Source organism: Paroedura picta, chromosome 2 (genome assembly GCF_049243985.1).
Source record: "Paroedura picta isolate Pp20150507F chromosome 2, Ppicta_v3.0, whole genome shotgun sequence".
NCBI lineage: Eukaryota > Metazoa > Chordata > Lepidosauria > Squamata > Gekkonidae > Paroedura > Paroedura picta.
Genome location: NC_135370.1, coordinates 89,283,543 through 89,296,687, shown reverse-complemented (window position 1 = coordinate 89,296,687; position 13,145 = coordinate 89,283,543). Strand labels below are relative to the sequence as shown.

Below are 13,145 nucleotides of genomic sequence, written 5' to 3'. Positions count from 1 at the left end.
TAGTGAAAAGTGGGATATAAAAAAACAGCTCTTTTGCACAAATTGTAACATGCAAACACAGAAACTGAACTACTAAATGGGATTTCTTTTACAAAATTAATCTGAGTGGGAATTAATCCTGTATGAAATAAACACACAAACAAGCAAGTGTAAGAGCTAAACTCTCATGTGAATATGGTCACTGTGCAATAGAGTAAAGGTTAGTGGAATCTGAATAGCACAGCAGGTCTTTTCCTCCCAACTCAAGTTTTTTTGAGGGTGGGAGAACTGCTATTAACATCTCAGCTACGTTACAGTAGAATGAAATGCCTTAAATCAGTGGTCCCCAACCCCTGGTCCGGGGACCGGTACCGGTCCGTGGATCAGTCAATACCGGTCCGGAGCTCCTCCTTGTCCTCCTCCCTGACTGCTGCCTCAGGGGCTGCCCTGCCACCTTGCCACCGGCCCACCTTTGGTGCTCTCCAGTGGCCGCCATGGCTGGGGCTCCCCCAGGGCTGGCAGTGGGTGGCAGGAAGTCAGGGGCGCCGGTGGGAAAGCAAGTGGTGCAGGGGCTCTGGCGGCGGCAATGTCCCTCGGCAAAAGAATAGCCCCCCAGGCCTCAATAAAATTGTCAAGCGTTGACCGGTCCCTGGTGACAAAAAGGTTGGGGACCACTGCCTTAAATGATCACTAGTGAAATAACAAAAATGCTACAATATATACACCTTTGTTACTGGGAGGCAAGGATTTGAAAAATGCCTTTTGCATAAAAACTGTACAGCCTTCTAGCTATATTTCTGGTGCTTGGAGGACACCTTTCTAATACAATATAATTCCCGTATATACGTGATTGCCTATTGTCCAGCTTTACTGCGCCGAGTTTCCCCACCAAAGAAGCAAAAGAATAGGTGTCTCCTTAAAAAAATGCATATTTAATGAATAATTTTCCAGCCATTATAACTATTTAACTGATATCCTCAATATTTTTGGCATCATTAGAATACTACATAGTTACCAAGTAAATGACATCAAACAGTACTTGTATTTCAGAACCGATTTTGTAAGCATACACTGGAGTTCAGTTTTAGGAGTGCATACAAGAAAGCTTTAACATTCCAGTATCAGACCAGTAAATTTTTTTCATTTAATTCTTTTGAGCAAAGTAAAAGGATAAAAATAAAGAACAGATCAGGAACTAAATCCAAGTTATTTGTTTTTAAAAGCGTCTCTTAATAGGAACTGATACTTTAAGAACTGCAATTTGGTCTTCAAATCTATTTAGGTGACATTAGGCGACTAACAGGGCAATCCTAAACAGAGCTAGGTATTCTGAAGCCCAGTGATTTCTCCTGAATCAGAATCCTACACAAGTATTCAGTGGGGCTTAATCCCAACAAAGTGCTCTGAGGATGGCATTGACCACGATGAATGCATTTACAAAGTTTGTGAAATAAGTCTCTTCGCTCTTCATTGAGGGACAGGAATACTGGCAAACTGTATGCTCAATAACACCACAGCATGACTGGAAACAGCACCTTGCATCAAGGGACTGCTGTACTCCCACAGGCTCTCAGAAATAGACTAGGCATAGCTTATAACCAAGACAGGAAATGGTGGGAAAGGAAATGCTGGCACCACTCGCTCAGTCAAGCTACTTGTACACAGCAGCTGACAGAATAGTGAGTGAATGCAATAAAAATGGGCCTTGAAGCATTCATAGATCACTTGTTCTTCTCTCACAACTTGGAGGAGCTTCTTTCCTCCCTCTTCCTGAAAAACTATGCAAGTCTTCCATTGTTCAAACTTTAACGTACAAACGCAATTCTGACTTTGAAACGTTTACTGCATAAAACATATCTGGGATCAACCCCCCCCCCCCCAATTGGGAGGAATAAAGACACAAAGGCATTTGTATTCCTTCTAAGAGGTTAAAACCTGCAAGTGGCACCCTATAGTTCCCTGCTGGCAAAACAGGAGCAGTGACAAAAGGCAGGGGAAGAAAATGTCCATCTTTAGTAAGAGGTCTGAAACTACTGGTATGGCAGCTTTCCTACAACACAAACAGATGTGAAACTAACTCCACCACAACACACAGAAAACTCCCCCCCCACACACACACACTTAAAAAAAGACTTCCAAGTAAGAATGATAAGTACTGCATGGTAATATCTGAAATATTTATATACATAATTTTCTTTGTCTTTCATTGGAAGCATCTCCTGGTCAAACAGTGGCACTTTGGGGTCCCTTCGGCACCATTGATTTGCCCCTGCCCTTCCACTACTTCAGTAGACAGAGCTTCTGATGCCACAGCACAGTACCATGCTCAGGATCATTTCAAAGATCTGCAGGAAAGAGGGAACATACAGGGGTATCAGACTTAAGGTGCATTCCCATGGAAAGTACCTGCACATGGGTTGCCGGGTCCCACCCAGCCACAGACTTGCCAGATTCAGGTTGGGGAACTCGTACAGATTTGGGGATGGAGCCTGAAGAGGAGAGGGACCTCAGTGTGGAACAATGCCAATAGTCCACCCTCCAAAGCAGTCATGTTCTCCAGGGGAACTGATCTTTGTATTCTGGAGAAGAGTTGTAATTCTGGGGGATTTTCAGGTCCCACATAGAAGCTGACATCCCTAACCAAAAAGGGAAACAAAAACCCAACCTGACAACACAAGTTATGAACTTAAATATTGAGCTGCATTTTTTTGTTTAAAATCCAAATATTTATTATGTACGACACTTTTATTCTGCTTAATGCATGAAAATGTGCTTTGAACAAGAGTCAGGCAATACTGAGAGTGGTGGTGAACAATATTTCACAATGTGAGCTCCATATCAGACATTCTTATATACAATGCATATCAGTTGGAGCTTCACTTAATACCTTGCAAGCCATAATCCTGTGGAGCGGTAAAAATAAAACAGTAAGGGCTAGGTGGGAGGAGAAAGGGGCGGGGCGAGTCCATGATAAAAACTTCGCAGCTCCCGATTGGGTCATCTGAGTGTCACTCTGGGGCCAAGTGGCCAATTGGGAGCCACGTGCAGCGCGGCTCCCCATTGGCCAATTGGCCCATCCTGGACTCTGCAGTGAGTGGGCTGGAGGAAGAGGCTTCGCCGCCAGGAAAGGAGCAGGTGAGCCCGGGACCTTGGGCAGGAAGTGGGGTGGCAGGAAGGCTTCGATGTGCCCAGAAGAGCAGGCCCTCTGCGTCTATGACACACTGGCCCTGCCCCTTTCACCGCACCGAGCCCGGGGGGGGGGTAGAGGGTTGGAGACAGCAGATTAGGGGGAGGCAAATCTCTTCTGAGAGAAGTTAGGGCTTCTGGAGCTCAGTCACTTTAAGGAAAGCCTTGCAACTGGGAACCAGGAAGACTTTGAACTATAGCCCTGGCCAATCAGGGAAGACTGCTTTATTACAGTGTTGGAGGCACAAGGCAGAGTTAATTCACAAAAAGCAGAGAGCTGCACATTTACTGATGGCGATTTTACAAATATCAAGGCTTATATCCACTTCTGGATATTGTGGGGGAAAGGTAGGGTCACCACGAATCAATAATGGATTTTGCAGGAGGAAAATTTAAAGTGCCCAAAGTCAAAATGCAAATAGAATTCAGTGTAGACGGAAAGGATTCATTCGAAGTACAACTGGGTAAAAAGTCCTGTGCAGACTACACCCTAGTTTGGCCCTTAGCAACACATACTTTTAATCACTTTCTACCTATAATTGCCAACTTAATGCCTCATCTGTGAGCCCCAGAAACATGCTGCAGATGGAGTGCAGTTACTGGTCTAAGTTTTTTTTTTGAAAGACTCACAGCCCATATAAGTGCTCCCCTGTCCAGAATCCAAAAAGCAGAAACTTACCATGATCACAGCCACCACAATTGCAGCAATACCAATCAGGTACAGCTTTCCAGAGAACAGTTCATCAATTCTAGTGTGACAGTCTGCCCCCTACAGGGAACAAAAAATATGTAGCAAATCAGCACACTTTTTTCTCTATAAATACTGATGGTTGAGGGTAAATTAGAAGCCGCTTGCTTAGTCAGGCTACTTGTATACAGCAACGGACAGGATGATGAGCGAAGACAGTCAAAACTGGACCTTGAAGAATCAATAGATTACTTGTGCTTCTCTTGTGACTTGGATGGGGCTTTATTCCCCTATCTCCTTGAAACATTGTATAGATTCTCAGTTAATTTAACTCTAATGTTAAAATCCAATTCTGTCCTTGAACCTTTTACTTTATAAAACATATTTAAGGCCAACGTGGACATGATGAAAGGATTAAATCTCCCAAATTTCAAAACATTCAATTTAAATACATCCTACTCTTAAATCCTACTCTTTGCCCAGGATCTCAGGAAGCACATTCATTCATTCATGCAGAAATGTGCAGAATGAATGAATGAATGAATGAATGCAGATTTTTATACTGCCCTTCCCTACAGCTCTGGGCGGTTTATATAAGACATTTTGGAACATTTACACAGAACACTATCAATATCAATATAACAATGTAACCATAACAATAACAATAACATACCAACTAGAACAATTAGAACAGTATTTCAACAACTATAACTTTGACACTCCCTTGGTAAGTTCGACCTCAGTCGGGAGGGGGGGGGGAGACCTGTAGATGTTATGGGTCAGTCGGCCCTGCAGAACTGTGGAAGTTCTGGCGGGGCCCTTATCTCTTCAGGGAGCTCATTCCACCAGGTGGGGGCCAGGCCTGAAAAGGCCCTGGCCCTTGTTGAGGTCCTACATGTCCGTAATTAAATTGGGAGCCAGCTGAGTTCTTGGACTGCCAGCTGGATGCGGGATCTCCAAGATGTCTTAGTGAGAATCCTGGCTGCGGCATTCTGCACCAGTTGTAGTTTCCTGATCAAGGATAAGGGTAGGCCTGCATAGAGCGAGTTGCAGAAGTCCAGTCTTTGGATCACTGAGGCTAGGTGCTCCGGTTCCAGGTAGGGCACTAGTAGTTTGGCTTGGTGGAGGTGGTAAAATGCCAGCCATGCTACCTTGTGACCCTTCCCTTCCATTGTAAGGGAAGCATCCAGAATCATGCCCAGGTTCCTGGCAGAGTGAATCACTAGGAACTGCACACTGTCCAGGGTGGGCAGGTGCATTTCCTCCCACAGTCCCTTCATACCCAACCACAGGACCTCTGTCTTTGCAGGGTTGAGCTTTAGATGCCTCTGCTTAATCCATTACGTCACTCCTTCCAGGCATCTGGCTAAAGATTCTGGGGGTTGGGGGGCGGGTTAGGGCGGTCATCCATCAGGAGGAAGAGCTGGGTGTCATACGTGATTCTCCCCTCCATCTTTACAACAATCCTGTGAGGCAGATTAGGCTCAAGCACACCAATAACAATCCTACACTGGCTCTAAACCAAGAAGATGGCTATTTTCAGGATCCCCAAATCAGATCAGAGCTAAGATGCTGTGGGAAAGGGAATGATTTAGTAGCCTTATTGTTTTTTAAAAAAAACCAAAAGAAAAGATAACCAGTCATGCCCTTAGGTGAAGATTGATGCCTTGACCAAACCACTAACTATATTATTCTCTTTCCAGCTCTGAAAATAACCCGCTCTAAAAACAACCAGATCTACAAATTAACAGCACATTGAAACATCTTCCTTTTCCTACCATCACTAGTGAAACAAATTTGCACCTATATTCGTGATGCTCTCTCTCTCGTTAGAAGAAAAACCATCTGTAACCATGAGCGTCTCAATAAAATCAGTAAGGGGTCCTGGGAGGAGTTTGGTGTTAAGGGTTATGGGCCAATCAGGTCCATCATTGGTACCTGTACGCCTCTGATTGACTGTCTACACACTGGTTAGATTATAATTCCCACCGCTGTCTTCCCACAATTCAGCCACTTCTTTGCAGTTTCTGGCCGCTCAGACAAGGCTCCTGAGGTGAGTGAGCTGCCAGGGGTGCCTGGGGGCTCTTCGACTTCACCCTTCTGACGAGGAGTGCCTGTGCCCCCCCAACTGCTGCCTGCTCGCTCTCACAGACTGGGGGCACAATGGCTGCTAAGCTGACCCTCCCGTCCACTTTGGGATGCTGGGGGGGGGGGGGGGAGGAGCTGGATCAGGAAAATGGGCAGGAGTTTGCTAGACTGTCTGACAGCCTCTCACACCGTTGCTTTCAACTAATCTGCTTCCTGAGGAACCCAGGTTGTGGGCTCTTCTGCCCTCAGTTTGGCCTCAAGTCTGTGATGCAGACTGTGAAGGAAAGAGAAAAAGCTGCATGGGCGAAAATCCTTTGCAATTTCTCTTTATTTTAGACATTGAAAAACACTATCCAGAGGTCCTCTGAAATCTTGGTGGCTAGGAAAGAGCATGCACCATAGACAACAGCTGTACAATATAGAAGCATCCTTACTCTAGCGATCTGTGTGATGGTCTTTTCTGGGCACAAGTTTTCACCAGCCAAGGAGGAAGTTGCATATGTGAAGACATTTGTGCCACAGCAATCTAGCTGTGAGAGGGAAAAAACAGAGAAGTTAGCAGACTTGCACACATTCTGTTCTAAAGACTTCAGGTTGCATTCTTTCAACAATCCACCTAGAGTGTCATACATGCTGATACTGACATGACCGCAGCACAGTGGAAATCTAGGGTCTAGACAGCCAAGAGGCTAGAAATTGCATGATGAGATCCTCCTAGCAATAAAAATTATTGTCGCAGCATAAACTGTGCAGAAACCTGATCTGGAGTGGGAATGTGTTTGTGTTTGTGTGTCCTCTGTACAGTTTTGCCAAATGAAATGGACCCCTTCCCTTGTGCTCCACTTAGCCATCAAACAGGGAAAAAAGAAGTGCAAATAGGGGGTGCCCTCCTTTTCCTCTGCGAGCGAATGAGGAAGGATGTTAAAACCGTGGACTTCTCCTTAGTAAGCTTCCGTCTGCATTTGAAAATCAGATAATGGATTTCTAGCATTATGGTTGATTTCACCCTCACAGTAGTTGTTGGAGGAATCAGTTTCTTAACAATCATCTGTATATCCAATTCACAGCCTGTCTCCATTTATGAATACTTCTAATTCGGCAGATTCAAATGAGTAGCCGTGTTGGTCTGAAGTAGCACAATAAAATCAGAGTCCAGTAGCACCTTTAAGACCAACAAAGATTTATTCACGACATGAGCTTTCGAGTGCAAGCACTCTTCCTACTGTTATGATGGTCTGTTCTTAGTCTGACGAAGAGTGCTTGCACTCGAAAGCTCATGTCTTGAATAAATCTTTGTTGGTCTTAAAGGTGCTACTGGACTCTGATTTTATTGTTCTAATTCGGCAGTTTGGGACCAGGTGGAGAGAATTAAGATTTTCCTGAAATCTTGGTGCATCACCCAGCTTTGCAGAAAAATCTAAAACCTTTCACAAAATGAGGTTGAGGTTTTTATCCCCCCCCAACAAACCTCTGCACACAACAGCAGCTGCCATTGGGAGCCCCATCTCTCTTCAGCAGCCTCTAAGGCAGTGAGACAGCAGCACTGAGGGTGGGGACTTTACCTCCAATGTTCTGGAGGCTTGGCAGTGTCAGAGTCCTGGAGCTGCTCTGGGCCCTGCCATCGGTACAGAGTCTGAGAGGTGATCTGGGCCTGGCCATGGAGGTGGCATCCAAAAGCCATTCTGGGCCCAGTCACGGGGGAAGCTAAAAGGTGCTGTCAGCCTGACCAAGGCAGGTGGCCACTAAGGTTGCAATCCAGCTGGGGGGTGGGTGAGCCCTTGCCAAGGCTAGTGAGGCTGGGAGTGGGGGGAAATGACAAGGCAGATGGGGTGGGCTGCCAAGACAGCAAAGTGTCTGGGCAAGCCGCCAATCAAGGTGGTGAGGTGGTGAAGAGTCCAGGGAACATGGTGTGAGACTGCTGAAGGGGCAGGCAAGCTGTCCCTATTATGACAGAGATGGAGCCACTGAGGCAGGGGAGAGTCTGAGAAAGCTGCTGAGGCGCTGAAGCTGTTGGGCTAGGGGAGGTGTTGGAGGAATCAATGGTAGATGAAATGGGATTGCCACTCCCACAAGTTGCTGGTGGGTCCCCATCATCTCTGTCTTTCCTCATCAGCATCTGAGGCTACAGGCAGGGAAGGAGGGGTTGACAGTGCAGCAGGGTGCAGGAATCTCCTCTCAACAACTTCCATTGTCTGTTTTACATTCTGCTCATGGGTGTCAGGTCACTACTCCCATCTGTTCTTGGGATCTAATGGGAAAAATCCTCTTGAATGCTCAGTTTACTGTGTAGCATAACAGCATTTTCAAGATACAGTATAATACTTTATGCAGACTGGAGGCCTTTCTTGAATAAAACCCTAAAGCAATTAACAGATATGTTACAGGAAAGTTGCATTCCAGTTATGATCGATTTCCTACAGGGGGTTACAGACAACTTACTGTATCATGGAAGGTTTTCAGAACAGGTTTTGCCTTCTGTGCTTTGAGACCCTGTCCTTGTGCCTGGGCCAAAGCTTCATCATAGAAATGTTTGACATCCTTGGCAACCTGTTAACAGAGGAGAGGAAAAGATAAAGGAAAGTGACACAGTGGTGAGGAAACAACACCCAGATGTATTTTCCAATATCATAATTAAGGGTAAACAAATAAAGTCCCAGTCTTGTATATCTTAATTTGGAGAAAATTTTAATGACAATGAACAGTGGCTTTAAACATTGCCTCCTATTTTATACTGCATTTATGTTATTATTAAAATATAACTCAAATTTAAACAGTTGTGTACCATGATATGCTTTGTCACCTGCATTCAAATAGTGATGCATGGGTATACACACACACACATCACATCACAAGCCCAATGCTTTCCCATTTCAACTTCTCTGTTTCCCCAGGTTCTAACCCCACACTTTTGTCACAAATATGCAGCTGCCGAAAAGGTAATATCACAAACTAAGCCTTCTCCAATGTATGTCATTCTTAAGACCTAGTCATATGGGCAAAGTGATGAAAGAGAGAAAAAACAGATGAAATCACTAATTGAGAGAGAGACATGGGCAGGAAAAGTAGCAAGTAAGGGAATGATAAGGGTTCTTTCATGTAAGAAAATGATCTTATTCCTGGCTCACAAGTTGAAGGAAGATATAATACCCATGATACAGGTTTTCTTGGTTTTTCCAAGTACTAAATAAATGTATTTACTGCCCCTCTTCTCAATGCAGACCCAAAGCAGCTTGCATTGTTCTCCTTCATTTTATCCTCACAACAACTCTATGAGGTAGGTTAGGGTGAGACTGTATGACTGGCCCAAGTCACTCCAGAGAGCTTCCATGGCAAAGTGGGGATCCAAACCTGGGTCTCCCACATCCTAGTCTAACACTTTAACTACTATACTACAATGGCTAAATAAAGCACCATAAATGCTGCGCTTCATAACACCAAAACGATCCTATTGTAATCAAGCAGGCTAATGAGAATCAACTGGATTTTTCAGGGAAATGTATTTTGTTGCCTCAGTTCTATGGCCTGTTCTTCCCACAAAGATCAATGTTGAAGTCAGGACTAACAGATTGCTAGAATACAGAGGGGAACGTGTACTTCTTATTCCAATCTAAGCTACCCTTGGGAAGTCAGAAGCTGGAAAACAGCATGAGAGATTTCATTTTGAGAAGCAAGAATGGAAAGCTTTTTATTAGGGGATAATTGTCCCAGGGGGAAGACTGTTAAAGGCTTATAAACACAGCACTCCTATTCCGTTTCTTCATAGCCATCTGGAACTGACTTGTGGATAAAATACCAGTAATAGAATTTTCTCACACTATTCCCAGCATGCATAAAGGGTCAGATGACACTGGTGCTAATCACAGTCTGTGGCCACTTGATACAGAGGTGTGAGTCATCATTATTCTCATACACCAAGGCAGTGTGGTACTGGTGCTTGGCTTCTTACTAAGGGCCCATCCTTGTAGTTAAGAACATAAAAAACCAAACAAAACACAACCCAGTGTTCCAAATCACAGCAGTGATATGTACACCCTAAATGCAGAAGGGGCACTATGCCAATGTGAGGAAAGCCCATACAGCAGTTGTTGTTGTTATGTGCGAAGTCGTGTCCGACCCATCGCGACCCCATGGACAATGATCCTCCAGGCCTTCCTGTCCTCTACCATTCCCCGGAGTCCATTTAAGCTTGCACCTACTGCTTCAGTGACTCCATCCAGCCACCTCATTCTCTGTCGTCCCCTTCTTCTTTTGCCCTCAATCGCTCCCAGCATTAGGCTCTTCTCCAGGGAGTCCTTCCTTCTCATGAGGTGGCCAAAGTATTTGAGTTTCATCTTCAGGATCTGGCCTTCTAAGGAGCAGGCAGGACTGATCTCCTCTAGGACTGACCGGTTTGTTCGCCTTGCAGTCCAAGGGACTCGCAAGAGTCTTCTCCAGCACCAGAGTTCAAAAGCATCAATTCTTTGACGCTCGGCCTTCCTTATGGTCCAACTTTCGCAGCCATACATTGCAACTGGGAATACCATAGCCATGACTAAACGCACTTTTGTTGGTAAGGTGATGTCTCTGCTTTTTAGGATGCTGTCTAGATTTGCCATAGCTTTCCTCCCCAGGAGCAAGCGTCTTTTAATTTCTTTGCTGCAGTCCCCATCTGCAGTGATCTTGGAGCCCAGGAAAATAAAATCTGTCACTATCTCCATTTCTTCCCCATCTATTTGCCATACAGCAGAGGGTGGGCAAATACATTAAGATTTGCTTCCCCTCCATGAATCGTGGTTCTGTATTTAAATATGTTGTCTGTCTATCTATCAGGCTAGTACCCTTTTTAGATATTTGAAAGCTAGTAACAGTAAGGTCATTACAAAGAGACTTTTATGGAAAGTATTCCCTAGGCTGGGCACAAGCACCACAGAGGGAGTCCTTAGTGTGGTTACCACTTGGATGGGCTCAGGATTCTGCCCCTGTAGCATACCACTCCACCTAACTCCCCTACCCCCACTAACAAATGCGGTTCTTACTAGTGATTCCCAGTTAACAATATGACTGCTAGTTCCGAACCAGCTGAAGCTTCCAAACAATCCTCAAAGGCAGCCTCATGATAATTGTAGTCTATGGACATCTGGAGAGCCAGTTAGGCCACCCCTGATCTAAAGCATGCTTCAGAATACATTACATACAGTCTCCCAAGGAGGCTCCACCAGCACAATGTTAGTCTGTCTAAAATAAATTACTACTCTCATAATTAAAATAAACTCAAGTGTCTTATATTCTAGCCATGCATGGCTGCAATAACCCCTTGTATTACCTAATCCTTTCTCACAATTTATTGCCATTAAGTCCACTAGGTAAACTATCTGTAACCATGAGTATATAAATAAAAGTGTTAGGGGGTCTAGGAAGGAATTCGGCGTGACCATTTACTGGCCAATCAGGTCACCCTAGGAGCCTGTACTGCCCAGTCAAATTACAGCTCCATCCCTAACCATCTCTTCACGGTTCTGCTGCTTTGTCCCTGGCTGCTCAGACGCCAGTCCTGCAGGTGAGTGAGCTGCCAGGATTGTGTGGGGGCCCTTTGGCTTGGGCTGGTCTAATCTATTCTCCTCTCTCAGGACTCTCTTGCCTCAGTTCTGCAAGCACAAACCAGGTCTGAGGGGCCATTAGGGATCCAAAGCTATTCTAACAAATATTCCATGCACTTTTCCAGTTAAAATATGGACTTTTCATAATCCCTATCCTCTGAACTTCTGGCCCTTCACACCATCTTGAATTTGCTGGGGTCTAATTTTTTCATGTCTCCTACACAAAAGGTCTGCCCAGCAAGGAGCCACCCAAAGAAGAGGGCTCTACAGAATAAAAATGGTCCGTCGCTCCCTGCAACAGACAGTGGCCACAGCCAATGAGAATGTGGGGAAAGGAGAGTCAGCCAATCAGAGGGAGGATCCTCTAAGGCAGTGGTCCCCAACCTTTTTATCACTGGGGACCACTCAACGCCAGGGACCACTCACCGGGGACCACTCAACACCTTTTACTGAGGCCCGGTGGAGGGGGTAGTTTACTCCTCTACTCTCAACCACTGCCCTAACGCTCTCTGATCGCTATGGTAATGTTTAAACATCCCTTCAAAATAAGATGCAGACACGCCACAACAATAAAGTGTGTTGTAAAGGGCCAGGGGGGATGAAGTAAAGGGCCGGGGGGGGGGAGAAGGCATCCTTCGGGGCCCACCTCCAATTAGTCGAAGGACCACATGTGGTCCGCGGCCCACAGGTTGGGGAACGCTACTCTAAGGTCAAGCCTCCATGTGCTGTGGGAATTCTGAAGAGAAATCCCTCCAGTTGGGGGGTGACTTGAAGATTCCTTGCCAAAGATTTTAATGTTGGACCTATTTCGGTAGGACGAAACAGCTGGGGGAGGGAGAGGAGCAACTCTAGCATTGGTCTCTGAGACCCATAGTGGGGTAACAGTTAAAGAACAATGGCCTCTAAACTAGAGAGCTCTCTCAGTCTCATCTCCCTCACAGGGGGTCTGTTATAGGGAGAGGAAGGGAAGGCGATTGTAAACCATGTTGAGACACCTGAGGCCTGTTGGGTGACTGTGGACCATTCCCAGTTCTCTCAGAGCTCACTCAGCCCCACCTCTCTCACAGGGACAATCCTCCCCTTCCTCTTCCCACTTGCTCTAGCACCTGTTGTATTCCTGGATACAACAAGCTTTACCCCTAGTTTTATAATAAGGCAACAGATATAGCATCACAGTGCAGGTTTTTCTACCCCAATATTTCCCACATCCTTACCACAGGTGGTGGATAAAAATGAACTAATGTACCTTCAGGCAACAATACTATCATGCAGCATTCAAGTCTTTGGAAAAACTATAGTATGTAAGCAACCTCAGAAGGGAACTATCCACTTGCATTGGTTGCTAGGCCACAGCACTCTACTTTCCTCCACCAAACCAGCTTCAGAGAGGGTTTCCATTTATGAAGTAACATCCTGTGCCTGTAATTTGCACTTTGATGAAAAAGAGTCCTTCAAATCGACTACCACTATATTTAAAACCTGTACATGTTAGAAAAACAATTTCCTATCTACATTTGAAACACTTTAAATGTAGCAGCTCACATTGTTCAGGCTAGAACATTTTGTAGCCAACAATAGGATTGATAATCCCTGATCTAGAGATGGTCCCCATCTTTAACCAATTATTT

The 13,145-nt window shown here is 45.2% G+C and overlaps 1 protein-coding gene across 1 annotated transcript in view; it reads right to left on the bottom strand.

The window, feature by feature from the left end:
• Positions 1–890: 890 nt before the first annotated feature.
• CD81 (CD81 molecule) overlaps positions 891–13,145 on the bottom strand; it is a 79,893-nt gene continuing 67,638 nt past the window's right edge. Inside the window, exons 5-8 of the mRNA XM_077321527.1 lie at positions 8,381–8,488; positions 6,376–6,471; positions 3,845–3,934; positions 891–2,324 (exon numbers count right to left, since the gene is read on the bottom strand). Coding sequence (XP_077177642.1) covers positions 2,265–2,324; positions 3,845–3,934; positions 6,376–6,471; positions 8,381–8,488 — 354 coding nt within the window. The 3' untranslated portion in view covers positions 891–2,264. The remainder of the gene's footprint in view (positions 2,325–3,844; positions 3,935–6,375; positions 6,472–8,380; positions 8,489–13,145) is intronic.